The sequence below is a fragment of the Adiantum capillus-veneris genome, chromosome 18 (genome assembly GCF_014529385.1).
Source record: "Adiantum capillus-veneris isolate H3 chromosome 18, ASM1452938v2, whole genome shotgun sequence".
Taxonomy (NCBI): Eukaryota; Viridiplantae; Streptophyta; class Polypodiopsida; order Polypodiales; family Pteridaceae; genus Adiantum; species Adiantum capillus-veneris.
This window is the reverse complement of record NC_140948.1, coordinates 58,273,968-58,292,477: the sequence shown is the minus strand read 5'-3', so window position 1 is coordinate 58,292,477 and position 18,510 is coordinate 58,273,968. Positions and strand designations below refer to the sequence as shown.

General features: G+C 43.5%; 1 protein-coding gene and 1 pseudogene across 8 annotated transcripts in view; both read left to right on the top strand.

Moving 5' to 3' along the window:
* Positions 1–1,589: 1,589 nt before the first annotated feature.
* LOC147435721 (uncharacterized) lies at positions 1,590–11,666 on the top strand (annotated as a pseudogene).
* An 812-nt stretch (positions 11,667–12,478) lies between these two features.
* Positions 12,479–18,510, top strand: part of MAD1 (mitotic checkpoint family protein) — a 157,664-nt gene continuing 151,632 nt past the window's right edge. For 4 of the 8 annotated variants that reach the window (XR_015185110.1, XR_015185109.1, XM_086488696.1 and 1 more), the window contains exon 1: positions 12,482–12,744. Coding sequence is in view for 3 of the 8 variants with exons in the window: in XM_086488696.1 (XP_086344822.1) it covers positions 12,562–12,744 (183 nt within the window). In the remaining 5 variants the exon portion in view is untranslated. Of the gene's footprint in view, positions 12,745–18,510 lie in introns of all 8 variants that reach the window. The other 4 variants (XR_015185112.1, XM_086488693.1, XR_015185111.1 and 1 more) reach the window with 4 other exon arrangements.

Genomic DNA, 18,510 nt, shown 5'->3' with positions numbered 1-18,510 from the left:
ACCACCGACTTTTAAGGGAGAAGATCGAGATCGCAATAAGGATGCAGTGATATCTTTCTCAGCAAGTGGGATGGAATTCACGCTTTATGGCGTACTCTGGACGTAGTCAGAGCACTGCAAACAAGCTTGACTCTGGAAGGCAAGGCCTACAAGTGGTGGATGTCTCTCAAGGAGAAGAATATCATACCATAGAGTTAGGCAGCCTTTGAGGCTATGTTTCGCAAAGAATTCTTGCCTACAAATGAGGCAAATCGGAATTGGATGGCTTGGGACACGTGTTCCATGCGCCAACACCCATCATTACTTGAATATATCTCTCACTATCGAGATGTTATCCTCAAGTTGGAAGGACTAGACACCTTTCAGCAAGTACGTGGGTTTATCCGCGGTCTGACGCCAGAGCTTAAGAAGCACGTCAAGACTCAAGACCCTAAAACACTTGAAAAAGCCATAGCGAAAGCACACATTCATGATGATCCAGATGAAAAGAAATCACATAATAATCACGTGCCTGCTAGTACACATGATAATACACGCACACAGTATGTGTACAATAAAGGAAATTTATAGTAGCCAATTCTAAAGCAGCTAAAGACCCCAAGGGGTCCAGCGGTCCTCTCTCTCTTGAGGATTTTGATAAGGCTAAAAAAGAGAAATTATGTTTTCAATGCTTGGGAAGCGGTCATGGCAAAAAGGATTGTCCCAAGGGGAAATCTGTTGCTCATGGCAAGGAGAAAGCAATGCACACAGTGCAACTGCTGCCTCTTGACTCTTCCTCACGATTCTCTACAGTGGAAGTAACACACACCGAGGTGGTGCATGAATGCTGTCTCACAGCTTCCATGTGGCAACAGATCTTTGGACCACATGAGTTAGTACATATGCACGGATCTCTCCAAGGGCACAAGGTGCGCATCTTGGTAGATGACGGTGCCACTCACAATTTCATTAATTACGGATTGGTGAAAAAACTCAAATTTTCTAAAACTCTGAGTACCCACCGCTACAAGGTAGCAATGATGAATGGACATGATGCCGAAATCTGGGATACTCAAGTCCGAGTTTTACTGTTGGAAGTACAAGGCTACTCCACATCCTTGGATTTTCAGGTTATGAACATGGAGAGGGCAGACATGGTCCTTGGTAGGGAATGGTTGCATAGCCTAGGACCATCACTGAAGCGTAGCTATGAGCACAATAGCTTGATGTTTGAATCCCATGGTGCACATGTGTTGTTGTTAGGAGAGAAGGATGTACCTTCTTCACCACTAATATGTACAGCTGAGCTTATGCAACTCATTTTTGATAATGAAATAGATCAAGTTTTCTTGTGTTACTCATTGTCTCATTTTCTCTCTAACATTGAATCTGTTGAACATTCCTCAACGCCGCATGCTTCTCTCTCATCTTTTCCACCAATGGCTAATTCTCAACAAGCAAAGGTTGCTAGTGATTTGAAAAATTTATTAAAGGGATTTCATGATGTTTTTCCTCATGATTTGTCATTAGGATTACGGCCGACACGATCGGTGCAACATAGCATCGATGTGGTTGTAGGCATTAAACCTATCAGTAAACCACCCTACTATATGAGTTACTCTGAAGCTGTTGAGGTGGAATGTCAGCTTGATGACTATCTTAGCAGAGTATTTATCCAACCTAGTTCTTCACCATGGGCTTCTCCTATCCTATCAGTGAAGAAAAAAGATGGTAGTATGCGCATGTGCGTAGACTACCATGGCTTAAATGTGGTTATTGTTAAGAACAAATACCCATTGGCACACGTGGATGAGTTGTTCGACAAGCTCACTCATGCTCCTATTTTTACGAAAATAGACTTGCGGTCATGTTATCACCAAGTACGTTTTCGACTTGCTGATATACCCAAAACTGCATTCCGAACAAGGTTTGGACACTACGAGTTTTTGCTTATGCCATTTGGGTTAACCAATGCGTCCACAACCTTCATGACACTTATGGATAGTGTCTTGAGGCCGTACTTGGACAAATTTGTCATCGTTTTTCTCTATGACATTCTAGTATATAGTGCTTCTGAAGAAGAACACTTACAACATCTGAGGCAGGTGTTCGAATTGTTACGAACAAATCAATTATATGCAAAGGAATCTAAGTGTGATTTCTTGAAGGAAGAAATTCACTATCTTGGGCATGTTATTTCACCTACTGGGCTATATATGTATCAATCCAAAGTAGATACAATTCGATAGTGGCCTTCTCCTAAAAATCTGGATGAGTTACATATTTTTTTAGGATTTGCAGGTTTTTATCGAAGGTGCATTAAAAATTATGCTGATATTGATGTTCCCATGACGGAGCAACTGAAAGGCAAAGGCAAAGCTTTTTAGTGGGGACCCGCTCAGCAGCATAGTTTTGATACGGTCAAGGATGCATTAGCTACAGCTCCAATACTAGCTATTGTAGATCCTTTGAAACCATTCGTTATGGAAACGGATGCCAGTGACCGTGCTATTGAAGCAGTCCTGCTATACAAGACGGCCGGCCAATTGCATTTGAAAGCAAGAAGCTTGATGCAACACAACAGAACTACTTTGCTTATGAGTGAGAACTCTATGCAATGGTGTCTGCCTTGAAAACATGGAGACATTATTTGTATGGTGCTCAGTTTGAGATTGTGTTTGACCATAAAAGCATTAAATGGTTTACACAACAAACCGATTTGAAGGATCGGAAAGCCAGGTGGGCTTAGATTCTTCAGGAATACGATGCCAAGATCTGGTATCGTAAGGGACGATCAATGTGGTGGCTGACGCTCTTAGTCGTTTGCAAGAGATCAATTCTCTCTTGTTCACGGAACTTCGTAATGAATTTTTGGATTCTCTAAAGGGAAAATATGAGCAGGATGACGCATATTCCAAAGTGTGGAGCCATGTACAAATGAGGGATCCTTCTCACTCCAATGATGGTAGTGTAGCGTTAACCTCCACACACAGTTCTCCTTTGTTGAGTGATGAACTACAACGATGGAAGAATTTTACCATCGACAATGGGTACCTACGTTATAAGGGGAGAGTTTGTGTATGGACGGACACAGACATTCGGCACCAAATTCTTTATGAATGTCATGATAGTCCAAGTGCAGGGCACCCGGGTATTAGAAAGACTTATGCTCTCGTACGACGACAGTTTTACTAGCTAGGTTTACATGGCTTTGTTCAAGATCATGTCTTGCATTGCCGAAAATGTCAGGTTAACAAAGCAGAGTGCCTGAAAGAAGGAGGACTCTTACATCCTTTGGAGATTTCCAATGGTAAATGGGAAAGTCACTCTCTATGGATTTTATTGTGGGTTTACCAACCACTGTACAAGGTCATGACTCAGTATGGGTGGTCGTAGACCGGTTGACTAAATTGTGTAAGTTTATTCCAACCAAATCGACGATTAAGACTCCAGAATTGGCCAAGTTATCTGTGGAGAACCTATACAAGTTGTATGGCTTGCCAAGTAACATTTCAGTGATCGTGATCCCAAGTTTAACAGCCATTTTTTGAGGGTTGTGTTTAAACGATTGGGTACACAACTAAACCTCAGTACAGCTGATCATCCAGAAATGGATGGTCAAACTGAACAAGTTAACCAAGTGCTAGAGGATATGCTACGCACATACGTTAGCAAGAAACAAACAGACTAGGAAGAATATCTACCTCTTTTTCAGTTTGCTTACAACAGTGCTAAGCCTGTCACGACTGGATTTAGTCCTTTCATGCTCATGTATGGTTTTCAACTTAGGTCACCTGTTACGGTGGGGTTGGCAACCAAAAAAATCCAACAGGTTAAGGATTTTCTCCAAGACCACATGGATATGCTGAAACTCGCTCGTCAGAACGTCCGACAAGCGCAGGATCGGTATAAGAAGTACGCTGATGAGAAAGTCGGTAAGTTACCTTCGAGGAAGGGGAGGAAGTATTTTTACGTGTGCCAGAGCATTCAAAAAGTCTGAAAATTGGGCCAGCACCTAAATTATCTCCACGATATTGTGGACCTTTCAAAATACTCAAGAGTGGGTGATCGTGCCTACAAACTATCGCTACCTACACATTCTTGTATTCATCCGGTGTTTCATGCCGTTTACGAAAGCGGTTACATGGGGACGACAATGTCATTGGCCAACAGATTTTGGTCGACTTTGTTGAACCTCCTACCTTACCGCATGAACCTGAACAAATTCTTGACTATCATGATTTATGTACGCGTCATCATGTATGTCGAAAGGCTTTAATCAAGTGGAAAGATCGATTTGATGAAGGTGCCACTTGGGAAAACTTTAGTGTTCTTAAGAAGAAGTTTCCCACTTTTGTTTTCGAGGACGAAAACTCTTCCTTAAGGGGGGATTAATATCAGGACAAGGGCAAGGCCAGGGAGTCATGAACTGGGCCAAGGGCCGGACTAAGTAATGTGGAAAGGGAATCCAGCTAGGGCAAAGGCCTAGGAGCATTGCCTATATAGTGGAAGGTTGGGAGGTGGATTCCAGGCTCTAGTCACCCCTAGGCTTTACATTGCTACTCCATTGTTTCCATTATGGAGTCTCTTTGTAGTTTTTTTAATAGTCCAAAAGTCCAATGGGAGAGTTGTTGGGTATGTTTCCTTTGGCATACACCACAACACATTGGTTTGTACCATATTTAGAGTCCAATCAACATTCATACAACAGGTGACCTTGTGATAGCATGTGAGCTTAAGTAAGTCTCACAAGGAGCCAAAAGAGTGTCTTACATTGGGAGGTTGACCTTTGCCCTTTGGGGAGATGCCTCTTGAGGCGCACTTAACTATTGTACTACCACTTGCACTAACCTTGCTACTTCTATATAAGCAACCATATCTTGTACACATACAACTAGTATTGCTAGTTCATTTCATAATCAAGTTATTTCAATTGGCTTTATACTTTTTGTATTGTGCAATTGCTATTTCTCATCCCTCATCATGAATGCTACTCTAATTAACCCCCCCCCCCCCCCCCCCCCCCCCAAAAAAAAAGAGAAAGAAAGAAAAAAAAAAAAACCATTGGTTATGTTTCATCTCCTCTTGCTATCATTGCTTATAGCTACTTTGCCCTAGGATGTTTCTCAGGCTCCTTGCACAATGAGCTTCTCCCCACTAAGTAGCAGCGAATGTAAGGGTCCTTAGCTAAGAGCTCGATGCCCATCTACATACACACTCTGTCATCTAGAGTCACATACCAAAATCAGATGCTTTTTCTTAGCTGGTAGAAACAAGATGCCAAGTACACGGGTGCGGAAGAGGGGTTGGGAGTGCCCAAATAAGGCGCACTCATAGCCAGTTTCTCCACCAATCACGGCTTATAAATTACATTGGTTACTTCGTTAGCGTAGTGTGCAATTCCAAATCCCTGGCCTCGTTAGCCCCTGTGGCTCCTCTTTTATTAAAAAAACCCAGCGCTGAAAAGCTCTAAAAAAAACTACACCGTCAAAAGGTACCAAGTGAATAAAATAAAAAAAGCATTCTGCGTTGCTCTCAAGAGCAATTCGATCTTCTCCACAAGCAGTTCGCAAGCTCCCAGAAGAAGCATTTCGCAAGTTGCAGCCACAACAATTCAATCTTCTCCACAAGCAGTTCGCAAGCTCCAATCCGGGATATCGTCGGTTGGACTGCACTTATTGCAGGATATGCCAGACATGGACAGGGTCACGAAGCTTTGGGCTGTTTTCATGCTTGCGAAGCGAGGGCCTCTCTCGTGATGTGGTCACCTATGCTTGTGCCTTGAAGGCATGCGGTATTATTCAAGACGTTGATTTGGGCAAACAAATTCATGACAAGATCGTTAGTTAGAGGTTGTTGGAGAAGAATGTCGTGCTTGGCAATGCGTTGGTATACATGTATGCTAATTGTGGTGTACTTTGGAAAGCACAACAAGTTCTAGACGAGCTTCCCAATCGAGATGTCATCTCTTGGACTGCATTACTTGTAGGATATGCCCAACAGGGCCAGGAAGATTTGAATTATTTCCATTGTATGCGAAGTGAGGGTTTCTCTCCAGATGCAATCACCTATGCTTGCATTTTGAAGGCATGTGGCATTATGCGAGACATTGATATGGCAAGCAAATTCACGTTGAGATTGTCAATCAGGGGTTGTTGCAAAGAACTGTCATGCTTGGCAATGCTTTGGTTGACATGTATGCCAAGTGTGGTGTACTTTTGAAAGCTCAACAAGTTCTTGACAAGCTTCCTCATTGAGATGCGGTCTCTTGGAATGCATTGATTGCAGGTTATGTCCAACAGGGGTAGGGCCAAGAAGCATTGGGATGTTTCCAATGGATGTGAAGCGAGGGCTTCTCTCCAGATGCAATTACCTATGATTGCAATTTGAAGGCATGTGGCACTTTGAAAGACGTCGACACAGGAAAACAAATTCATGATGAGCTTGCTAGTCGGCTGTTAGAAAAAACTGTCGTGCTTGGTAATGCTTTGGTTGACATGTATGCCAAGTGTAGTGTACTTTCCAAAGCACAACAAGTTCTTGATGAGCTTTATGTCCGGGATGCAGTCTCTTGGAATGCATTGATTGCAGGATATGCCCAACAAGATCAGGGCCAGGAAGTGCTTGGCTGTTTTCATCGGATGCAAAGTGAGGGCTTCTCTCCAGATGCGGTCACCTATGCTTGTGTTTTGAAGGCATGTGGCATTATGCAAAACGCTATCATGGGCAAGCAGAGTCATGATGAGATTATTAGGCAGGGGCTGTTACAAAAAGATGTCGTAGTTGGCAATGCTTTGGTTGACATGTATGCCAAGTGTGGTGTACTTTTGAAAGCACAACAAGTTCTTGACCACCTTCCTGTCCGGAATGAAGTCTCTTGGAATGCACTGATTAGAGGATATGCCCGATAGGAGCAGGGCTAGGAAGGTAAGGGGTGTTTTCAGCGAATGCGGAGGGAGGGTTTCTCCCCAAATGTAGTTTCTTGGACTGCACTTATAGGAGGATATGCCCAGCAAGGGCGGGCCAACGAAGCTCTGGACTGTTTTCAATGCATGCAGCAAGATGGCATTTCCCCCAATGCAATCACTTATGTCAATGTCCTCTATGCATGTAGCCACTCAAGTTTAGTCGATGAGGGTCAGATGCATTTTGATAACATGAGGGAAAAAGATGACATTGCACCAAACAAAGAACACTATACTTGCATGGTTGATCTTTTTGGACGTACAAGGCCCTTTGACAAAGCAATGAGAGTAATTACGATGATGTCGTCGTCTGATCATCGTCCAGTTTGGGTCTCCCTTCTAGGTGCTCGCCGACAATGGGGAAATGTCAAGCTCGGAAAGTTTGCTTTTGAGCGTGTAGTTCAACTAGACCGACGTTATGGGGCAACATATGTCTTAATGATTAATATTCATGCAGCTGCTGGGATGCAAGAGGAGGTAGAACATATTGAATGCATGAGAATAAAAAATGCAGCTTGGAATAAGCCGGGATATGGCTACTGGGTTAATGCAAGTGGAAATGCTCAATAAATTTTTTGTTGGGGATACCAAGCATCCACAAAGCAAACAGAGAATGCAATGCTTGCACGTGCACAAAGAGGAGTGAGAGAGGAGAGTACATAGCAGTGGATGGAGCTGTGCAGCAACATACCAGACCCTTATTCTTTGATTGTGTGTATATAGATAAAATGAATATTAAGTTAAGGTTAGTGAGATGGGGGTTGGCCATTCTGGCCTAGGCACAGTGGCCCTTTACGCAACGAACAAGATCTTGAAATTATATTCCCCTCACACGCATTGGTTCCACAAAATCTGTCAGCTGATTCCAAAAAGGTTTTGCATTGTTAGCATAGTGAGAAGTTGGCCAGAACTTGAGCAAAAGATCAATTAGTCCACAAGGAAAAGCTTATGTGTCACAAAGAACATTCGCGTTGATGGGGAGAAGGGTGGCCAGATGCACACTCCAACACCCACACCTGACGCCGCTCTGAACACTTCTCTCGAGGTCTTCCTCGATCCGTGGGACGCCATGGAGCCCTAGGCTGTTTCCAACAGACGCAAAGTGAGGGCACCTCTCCAAATGCAATCACCTACGCTTTCGTCTTGAAGGCATGTAACACTACCTTGATATCCGGAATGTCGTGTCTTCGAGTGCATCTCATTGCCCAACAGTTGACAGGACCAGGGAGCTTTGGTTGGCTAGGGAGCTCTGGCTGGCTGGCCATTTTCAAGATGCAAAGCGAGGAAATTTCTCCTAATGTAATCACCTATGCTTGCATCTTGAAAGCATGTGGCACTACGTAGGAGCAATGATCACGTATGCGATTGTGTTGTTCTTGGGAAATCATCACGGAGTGCTTGAGGAGCTTTCTATCCGGAATGTCGTCTCTTAGAATGCACTGATTGTGGGATATGCTTAACATAGAATGCTCTGGGCTGTTTTCAGCAAATGCGAATTGAGCATCTCTCTTCAGATGTGCAATCGCCTATGCTTGCATCTTGAAGGCATGTTGCAATTTGGAAGACGCTAGGACGGACAGAAGAACTCAAGATGATATCATTAGTCAGGGGCTATTGAAAAAAAATGTTATGGTTGGCATCGCCTTGGTTGACATGTATGCAATTACCTACACTTGTATATTTCAGTCAAGGGCTGTTGAAAAAAGAAGTCATGCTTGTATGCTTTTCGATGGTGATACTACCAAGAAAAATCACAATTATATTGTTAGTCAGAGGCTCTTGGAAAAAGATGTCGTGCTTGGCACTGCCTTGGTTAATATGTATGCCAAATGTGGTGCACTACAGGATATACCCAACATGGCTATGGCAATAATGAAGTAATCAAATTTTTCACCAGATGCAAAAGAAAGGCGCTTTTTCATGGCTAGGATGTTTTCATGAGATATGCACGACATGGCTGTGGCAAGAAAGCATTGAGATGTTTTTAGCAGATGCGAAGGAAAGGACTTCCTTCAAAAGCAATCACCTATGCAATTAGGGACTATTGTGGGGCTGTTGCAAAAACATTTTGTGCTTGGCAATGTGGCAAGCTTGATGAATCCAAAACACTGCTTGACAACATGGACTATGGTGTTAGCAGGCTTTGCACATGACGGACGAGATTGATTTGTTCTATGATGTTGTCAACTTTCCAAACTTCACTTTGGAACTAATTAGAACAAGAGTACATATAGTACAGATGGCAAAATAATCTGGTTTGAACTCTTTACACGAGTTGATATTGATCACCTAGTGTTAATGTGCCTTTCACAGTTGAGCACCATCCTTCTTGCTTCCACCGGATTTGGACATATGAAGCGAGAGTGAATTTTGATAGGCTTTGAATTAACACAAGGTGAAATATAAAAATTCCCGCTTCTTCCTAAAGTTCCTCCACCCAAATAGTCACAAGCCTATCTCCTTTATCCTTCATTGTCGTCTCTTGCAACGGGTTAAGAGCAGGAGATGCCCAACATCGTTGATGTAAGGTACATCGACGACAGACATTCAATCGCGCGGTGAATAAGCATTATCGTTCTGTGATTTTTGACATTTTTGACACTGCGAACGTAGTTAATGAACACATTGAGAATTGCACGCTACCGTGGGAATGGCACGTTCCAACGTATTATAAAAATTGGGGAGGACTGTGCAAACTCCCCCGTGCAAGGAAACTTGCATGTTTTGTTTTTTTTTTAAACATAAAAATGGAACAACAAACAATTAATAACATTGACATCTTGTATGATTACGAACATTGAGCTTGACAAACCTCTAACCCTCCTCGTGGTTTCTGCAAGGTACCCCTCGGAAGCACTACGATCCGTATCTCATTCTTTCGAGGTACACCTCTGAACCACGGCAATCGGTAGCCTCTCTCTCGCTCTCTCTCTCTCTCTCATGCTTTCATAAATTTTTTCACTTGAGAAGTATTGAAATGGTATATATAATTTCCAATATTTTGCTTGAGAAAGATTTAGAAGAGTTACCGCAACAAGGAGTGGATGCCTCACTGGCATCTGAAGGGGGGCGTATGCATGTAACTATGAATCGCTATGAGGTACCTTGTGATTACCAAATACCGACATTTGCCTTTTGGTTTGAAAGAGCTTGCTAAGATTTCAATGTGGGTCTTAATGCAAACACCATAAGAGCCAAGACAGGAGCAATAGCAATTGTCGTTGTTGATTGTTTCACTTTGATTTGGGTCTGCAATGCAGTCTTGAAGAGTTAGTTTTGTTGAAACTTTGTGAAATAGAATGACTGGAGTGTGGTAAAAAAGAGCATGGGATGCACAAGTTATGGGAGAAGCTCCTCACAAGTTCAAGAGTGGTATAGAAGCTCTTATGCAATTGAAGGCAGATAATCCAAAATTCAATGACCAATACTGTCCTCCATTTGTGATTGTGGACAAAAATGGCAAATCTGTTGGTCCAACTGCTGATGGTGATGCAGTTGTAACCTTCAACTTTAGAGCAGACAAAATGATCATGTTGGCAAAACGCTCTTGAGTATGCAAACTTTGATAACTTTGATAGGGTGCGTGTGCCCAAAATTCACTATGCGGGTATGCTTCAATATGATGGTGAGTTGAAGCTCCCTAGCAAGTACTTGGTGAGCCCTCCCGAAATTGACCAGACATCAGGCGAATACTTCGCAAAAGAAGGACTCCGAAACTTTGCATGTAGGTACAGTTGGAAGAGGCTTGACGAGTCATCTTTCTGTTGTTAATCCTCATGCCAAGGAGGGCTATGCAGTATATTTAGAAATTAATCATTTTGGGCGCTTGAGACAATGAGACAATGAAGTTTGAACCTATTACATTCTTCTGGAATGGGAATCGGTCAGGCTTATTTGATAGCAAGCTGGAGGCCTATGTGGAGATACAAAGTGAGCAAGGTATCACTTTTAATGAAAAGCCTGGCATGAAAGCCCTCCAAATTGGTGAGAGAGCCAGGGATGCAATTTTAAGTGGCAAGTATGATCAGGTAGACTTCAATAACATTTACAAGTTCATGGTTAAGAATTTTCTTCTTGATTGATGTGGCATCATGCTATTTGTGCTTGTAGGTGCGAGTGAATCTTCCAAATGGGGACATGGTGGGTCATACAGGTGACATGAAGGCCACAATTGTGGGGTATGAAGCTGTTGATAAGGCTGTTAAGGTGAGTAAGCACCTATTCTGGTCTCTCTTTTTCTTTATCACCCAAGTGGTAGGTTGGTATCTTGGTTTCCTCTTTGTAACATATCTCAAGTCCTAGGCTTGTCATAGAGTTCTTTGGCACACAAAACTACATGTTCAAGAAAATAGTTCAAAATATTACAATATCCAAAAGGACGGTACACTCCCAAGCTACATAGTTGATGTCCTAAGAGAGGCATACAAAAAAAGTTGTCCTCAAATTGGATCAGAAACACCCCAAGGCAAGGCTTGAATAACATCATCAATTTGAGAAATAAGTCTCTCAGCATTGGCAATTTGTCCGACCATCTTGACATCTACAACTTTAGTGTCGATTATCATCCGTTTGACTCTATCGTGTTGATTGTTGATATTGTAGAGTCAACACTTCTCGAGCTTCAACTTGTCTGCAAGTTCAAATAAAAAAAAAGAACTCTCATACATGGACTTTGGTAAGCTTGATCAAACAATCTGTTGCATCTCTCCCTCCAAAAGCTGATTTATGGAATTCCCTAAGACTAACCGACTCCAAGAGGGAACAAAGCCCAAAGAGGGAATAAAGCCCAAAGCTTTGAGCAGACGAGGAATGTCATCTTCCTGCCTTTGACACCTAGGGCATTTGCCGTTTGAGACATCGATACTCTCAGCTTTTTGACTCGTTCAAATGGCTTCTGATCTCTCCCTCTTAATACAAATTTTGATGCTTTTAATGGGGGAAAAAAAAGAGCATAGTTCATACTAAACTTCAAGAATTGCAAACTTGATGGTTTGTAGTACTTGGTAGACTTTTTATTGAGCATCATGAACACAATCATATTTGTGATGAATTAGATTGGAAAATATCACCTTCGAATTTTGAAACTGCTTCTCACATTTCCAGCCATGACCTATACCTACATATTCCGCTCTAGCCATAGCGTGGGCTCTCCACTGTGTCTCGTCACATAATCCTTGATCATTGGGAGTCACTTATCCATATAGTTCATCACATGCATGTTTTGGTCCCATACATCATATTTGACCACCCAAAACAATAATAAAAAATCACATGTACCTTTGGTCCTACAGGTCATATTTGTCCATGTAGGACGATAATAAAAAAATATACATCTCTCTCTCTCTCCTCCCCCCCCCCCCCCCCCCACAACAAAGTTTTTGTCTTCTAGTGGTTCTTGTTTCTCTTACCCTCGGACTCTGCGGCTAACGAAGCACTCTAGTTTTGATTAAAATAGCTATGCGTAAGTCCAAAAACCATGCCCCCGCCTGCCATTTTCAAATTGGCTGCCAAAACGCAACCAAAAATTGGAGCTAAATCCCAAGCGTTCATATTTGGCGCGAGAGAGAGAGAGAGTGGGAGAGCGCGCAAGAGCTTGCTTTCAAGTGGCTTGGACATCATGCTGATGAGGACGCCTCCTAGCAAGCGCCCTCGACCCCCCTCCCCGGAGTCCGCTACTCAACTGCTGCCTCTCCAGATCCTCCCCCCTGTCGCCGCGGAAGGTACCCACATTCATTATGATTGTGATGATGCAGAGGTGCACGGGAACTCCCTGCGGTGTACCTACAAGTGTAAACAGCTGGTGCATCTCCTCTCATCCTTCCTGATTTCGTTTAGATATCCTCGCATGCCTGCACGTGCATACACACCAAATATGCCCACATGGTTTATTTGTCCATCCATGGAGTCTGAACACACTTACATGTTCATTCACAGGAAAGTATTGAACTTAAACTAAAAACTGAAACTAAGGTTCGGTGAAGCTATGCATTTTTGTTTGTCTTTTAGCTAGGTCGAGACTTGCCACGAGAGCTTTGACTTGGCCAGAAACCTGAAAACCTTACATATTTTGTATTCTGTATGACACAAGTGAGCAAGCATGAGAAGGATATCACACAAGAAATAATCACTAAAGAGACCACTTACTATTACTTGACCTTTTAAATGATTTGTTGCAATGTCAACCCCAAACTAGTGTGCCTTGATTGGTTTTTACATATTTGATTGTTTCGTCGGGACTTTCAAGTAGGGGTGGTTCTCCAATGTGAGCTTGCCCACGATCTTGTATACAACAAGCAACTGCCATAGGTTATTCAAGCAACTCATGCCCCTTAGCCAACGTGATACAAAACACTTCACTCTGAATCACACTTTCACTCTTCACTTTTCCCTCAAGGCACTTGTGATATGCAATCGGTCGTTGGGAAATACTCAGGCTGTGAGGCTGGTCCCCCTTAACGTGAAAATGATGTTAAACATGGTATTAGTGTCTCTACATATTTCCATGTTTGATGCATGCTAGCATCCTTGGGAAATACATACGTTGCAAGGATGGTCCCCCTTAGTCTCACAAAAGCGATTATTATCCAAACACGATATACGCCTTTGTTATTATAATCAATTTTGAACCTTTTGAGAATCTCTTGAGGAAGGGTCATAGGTTTTGCAGACAAAAAGTGTTTTTGCAACATCTCACTTACAATTTGTAAGGGTGCACAAGTGCGAATCATCATTGAGTATGCTCTTTTCCAATGAAATGTTAGTAGTGTACTTGAATTTTGTGTCAAAGGTTGATTCTAAGTGCTTGTATAATAGAGTTTATTCAATGTCCAAACCTCTTAAGATTGGAAAATTTCAGAGTTAGTAGATGCCAATGCTAATAAACATTTGCTAACATAGTTTTCAAAAGATAATGAGAAATGCATTATGTGCTTGCATGCTTGTGGCCCCAAAAAACGAAAGAAACCATATGTATGTATGGCGGTGAGGTGGCACCGTCCTCACTCAACTTTGGGAACGTGCTCTTCCCCTATATACTACTTTTCTCCTCCAACATTGAAGGGTCATGATATCCTCCTCCTTTAGTGTTGGAGGCTTGTTTGCTTCTATCACAATGCAACGGCAAGCATGGTGACAAGGGAACGAGAGAGAGAGAGAGAGAGAGAGAGAGAGAGAGAGAGAGAGAGAGAGAGAGAGAGAGAGAGAGAGAGAGAGAGAGAGAGCGCATATATGGGAAAGGCTCAAGAAACTGCTTAAACAAGTGAGCTAGGGTGGTCTGGCATAGAACTGCTGACATGCCTCAATGGATAGACCCAAGATTCACACAACTGCCATTGCTCCTGCCATCCGCTTCTGCACACAAGATCACTGACATGGCCTCAACATGGGTTGGAACTCCAACACTGATCCACCTCTTGGCATCAAGGAATAACTAGAGAGAGGGAGGTACATGCCTCAAGGCTGCTGGAGCCTGGTATGGTCTCTAGGGACGGTGAAAATCTTTGATGTCCTAGGCTGGCACAAACAGGAAAGTGCATTCCCTTGGATGAAATGCTCATGGAGTGGGCTGCCTTGAGGGGAAAGCTCGAAGGGGTGAGTGTTGCCCATCGCCCCTAGAGAGGAGAGACTACAAGTGCTGCCCACTGTTACCACTGTAGTACACCAAGGCTGCCCATAAAAAATGTGATGAGGTTGCTAGGGAAAATGCCAAAAAGAGCAGCAACAAAACGTTGGAGAGAGGTATAAATACCCTAGGCCTACAGAAGGCACAATGACCATGGAATAGAACCAAAACCGTGAGCTTGTTGAGAGGCAGCGCAAAGGTATAGGCTCGGCATCAATAGTGGAAAAAGTGAACCAACACTAACTATTGGCTATGAAAAGCGGATCAGCAAGCAGCCTATGCTCGATTGAGGGTCTCAAGGAAATCGTCCACTTGTTTGGCTCGGGATTGTGAAGCCAAATGCAAATGCAGGAGTTCGCTAGAGGACAGAGGCAAGGGCAAGCTTGACAAGGATGACAGTACCAATACTCAGTTAGCTGCCTCGGTACACACGAGCTCCGGCAATTGTTGTTATAAATGTGACACGACATTTTGTTTGGCTCAAGAGTTCAAAGCCAAAGACAAAGCAGGAACTCACAAAAGAACAAAGGCAAGGGCAAGTTGAACAGAGATAACAGTGATAAAGATTTGACAGAGGAGATCGGCATGGCACACATGGTGGCGACCACAGTGGCCACGACACCAGATATTCTAGTCAAGAGGCCGTTGCCACCACTAGCTTAGCCATAGAGAGGCTTGTGAGTGGCAGAGAGGGGCAAACAATGCTTCTTAGAATTAATTTGGACCCTTGTGTTGGACTTCAAGTTACCGGTGTTTGAACCCGTGGGTCGGAGTTCAAGGCACATGCATCTCGCAAGGAACTAATCAGACGTATCTAAAACACTATGGATGAGTGCACCAATCCATTGTTGTTGGCTGGATTATGGACAAGATATATTCAAAAATTCTTTATCTAGGAGTATTTTGGACGTGATGTGTTCACAATTCATGAATGGGGATTTTTGGACGTAGTGTGGTCTACAACTCAATTTTCTAAAAGGCAATCGACGCTCAAGATAGCATTCTTCTAAGGAACAAAGTTGAGGGTAGCAAATCCGAGGTGCATCTAGTGGAGTGTACAGCTATTGGGGTGTCCATGGTAGCTTCCTCATCGACTTGGTCTCACTATTGATGTCCACTATGAGCTGCAGGGAGGGTGTTAAAGTTATGGCATCTCAAGTGAAGTGCCCAATGTGATCCCAATATTTATTTTGGCTTTTAGGTATTTATTTCACTTATTTGTCAAAGTTTGGGTAGGGCAATTTACTGAGGTGGCTATATAAGCACATCTAGCCCCCATTGTATCAGTATCAATTCATTGGCAAGGTTGGTTGGTTCAGCAATCTCTCTCTCTCTCTCTCTCTCTCTCTCTCTCTCTCTCTCTCTCTCTCTCTCTCTCTCTCTCTCGTGTATTCTCCCCATTTCTCTACGGTTCAGCATCGTCGACTTTGATTGGGGGGGGGGGGGGGGGGGGGGGCAGGGTTTGCAGATTTAGGGAAATAACTCATTTGCCCTACTTAGCAAAAACCCCATGATCGTGATAAAAAGGCCTAAAATGCTAATGAATGTGTAAACTTGTTGAAAGTGACATGCAACGCAGTAATATAAGTGCAGAACACGAGAGACTCACTCCGGGAAACCGTAGGTATAGAGGTCCCGCCTCATGCTAGCCTACCTGGTGGGCATCACCATGGAGTGTATCACCGAGAAAAGGTACATCTATCTTAGATACGACGGAGCACAGCCAAAAAACAGGCCTCACTCCCTAATTTGCTCTAGGGAGATACTGGAGCAACCATCGGAGAAGTGAACTTTAACACCCCCTCTCAGCTCTCGAATGGGAAACAAGTCCAAGGGAGCTGGCATGAGAGGATAATGTCGCCTATGGAAGAGGTTTGGTGAAGATATCAGCAGGGTTATCTAACGTCGGAATATACTCTAGTTGAATAGAGCCATCCTTGGTCTTCTCACAGACAAAATGGTACTGTATCTCTATGTCACAAATTGCTGACGTGTCAAGCCACTGAAGAACGGAGTCAACTTGTAGATCTTGGTCGAGGGGCCTAAACCCTAGAAGTAGTAGAAGAAGTAGAAGCAGCAAAAGAAGTTTTACCAAGTTGCAAAGTCTTGCCGAGCGGCCAAAGCAATTTCCATTAACTTATGGGATCCCGTCCGATGGGGGCCCAAGTCACTAGAAGTAAAGCCGGCACACACACACACACGCTTTAAAAGGTGATGACGTGGCATTGTACGAACATACCGGAATTTTCGCTGACGTGCTCACGTGGCACTTCCGCGTTTTGCGCTGCTGTTTGCTAACGTGGCAGGTGTACGGATTTTCGTAGTTCAAGCTGATAGCTTTTCACACCAGTTTTTGGGACCAAGTGCTTTTAGAACTTGAAGCTTTTGATGGAATCGCTTTTCATGGCCAAGGGCCTTTAAATATGAGCCAAGGGCTCACCGCGTGGAGGTGTAGAGGATGGAGTACCGGCGTTGTACTGAGTTCAAGCAATATAAAGAAATACCGAAAGGGGTGCCAACGTTTGGGGCCAGTGCTCGCTCTTGGGGTGGAACTCCGCCACTCCTCGTCTCGTGTGTCGTGTCTCTGTTTCACTTCAATTGTTCTATGAAGTGCTTAAAGTTGTTCAGTCTGTTCTTTTCCGTTGGCACGTGGTGCCCTGTCCCCGTGATAGTGGTATCAAAGCTTCAGGCGTGTGCTTTTCTAAAAGCATACCGGTCCTACCAAAGCGTAGACATAGCGAGATGGCGCTTCCAAATTTTTATTAAAGAATCTTCGCGTCCTGACCCCTGACTTATTAGCCACTCCCACCCTTAGTGCATCATGCATCGGGCGTGCTCCCGTTTTCATCACTTTGTGTTATGGGGCCCATAATGAATTCAAGATCACTTGCAAGAGAAGGATCAAATATTTTTTCAAGCCGTCGCTTTTCTCAGAGGCAGTGCCGTCAAGTGGTGGATGTCTATAGCTACCAAGCTGCACACTCCAAGACAAGCTTTCAAGAATTTTTTTGCCCGAAGTCACATGCCTTCAGACATCTTCCTTTGAAGTTTGGAGCGCAGCTTCTAGCAGAGTGGGGTATCGTGAAATGCTTGCCAGAGAAACCCTAGCAGATTACAACTTGAAATTTCTTGACATCTCTTTGGCGATGGTGGTGGCTGTCTATTTGCCCAAGGAGGGGGTTCTGTCCTGAGCTTTGTTCGGCGTTCATTAGCTGGTCTTTTTGCCTCCGTATCCACCAGCTTCTTACGCTTGGCGCATGCCTTCTTGCGTGGAGAGAATTTTGGTCTTGATCCTTCCGCTGATTGCACTAGAGCCTTTTGTCTTTTCTCCTCCTCCTATTGCTTTGGACGCTCTTCCTCTAGCCACATTCGACGCTCTTCTCTCTTCTCTAAATTGGCTCTAAATTGAGCTTCATGCTTGGGTCCTTTTGAGAGTGTAACAAATTGCTGACGTGTCAAAGCTCTGAAGAATGGAGCCAACTTATAGATGTTGGCTGAGGGGCCTAAACCCTAAGAAGAACAAGTAAGAGAAGAAGTCCTACCAACTTATGCGGACCTGTCTGATGGGGCCCCAAGTGACATAAAGGATTAAAATAAAGTAGGACCTGCACACACACACACACACACACACACACACACACACAAACTGATGACGTGGCAGAATTCCGAAAATTGCGCTGACATGATGACGTGGCAGGCTATACGGATTTCCGTGTTTTACGCTGGCTGATGATGTGGCAGGTTGTACAAATTTTCGTGATTTACGTTGGTAGCTTTTTGGCTTTGCTTTTGGACCAGATGCTTTAAAGTTTGAAGGCTTTTTACTGTAAATTGCTTATTAAGCCAAGGGACTTTAAATATGAGGTTAGAGCTCATTCTCTGGCATGCTTCTTTGGAGAAGGTGCAGAGTCTCGAGTACCGGCTTGTACTGTCTTGATGAAATAT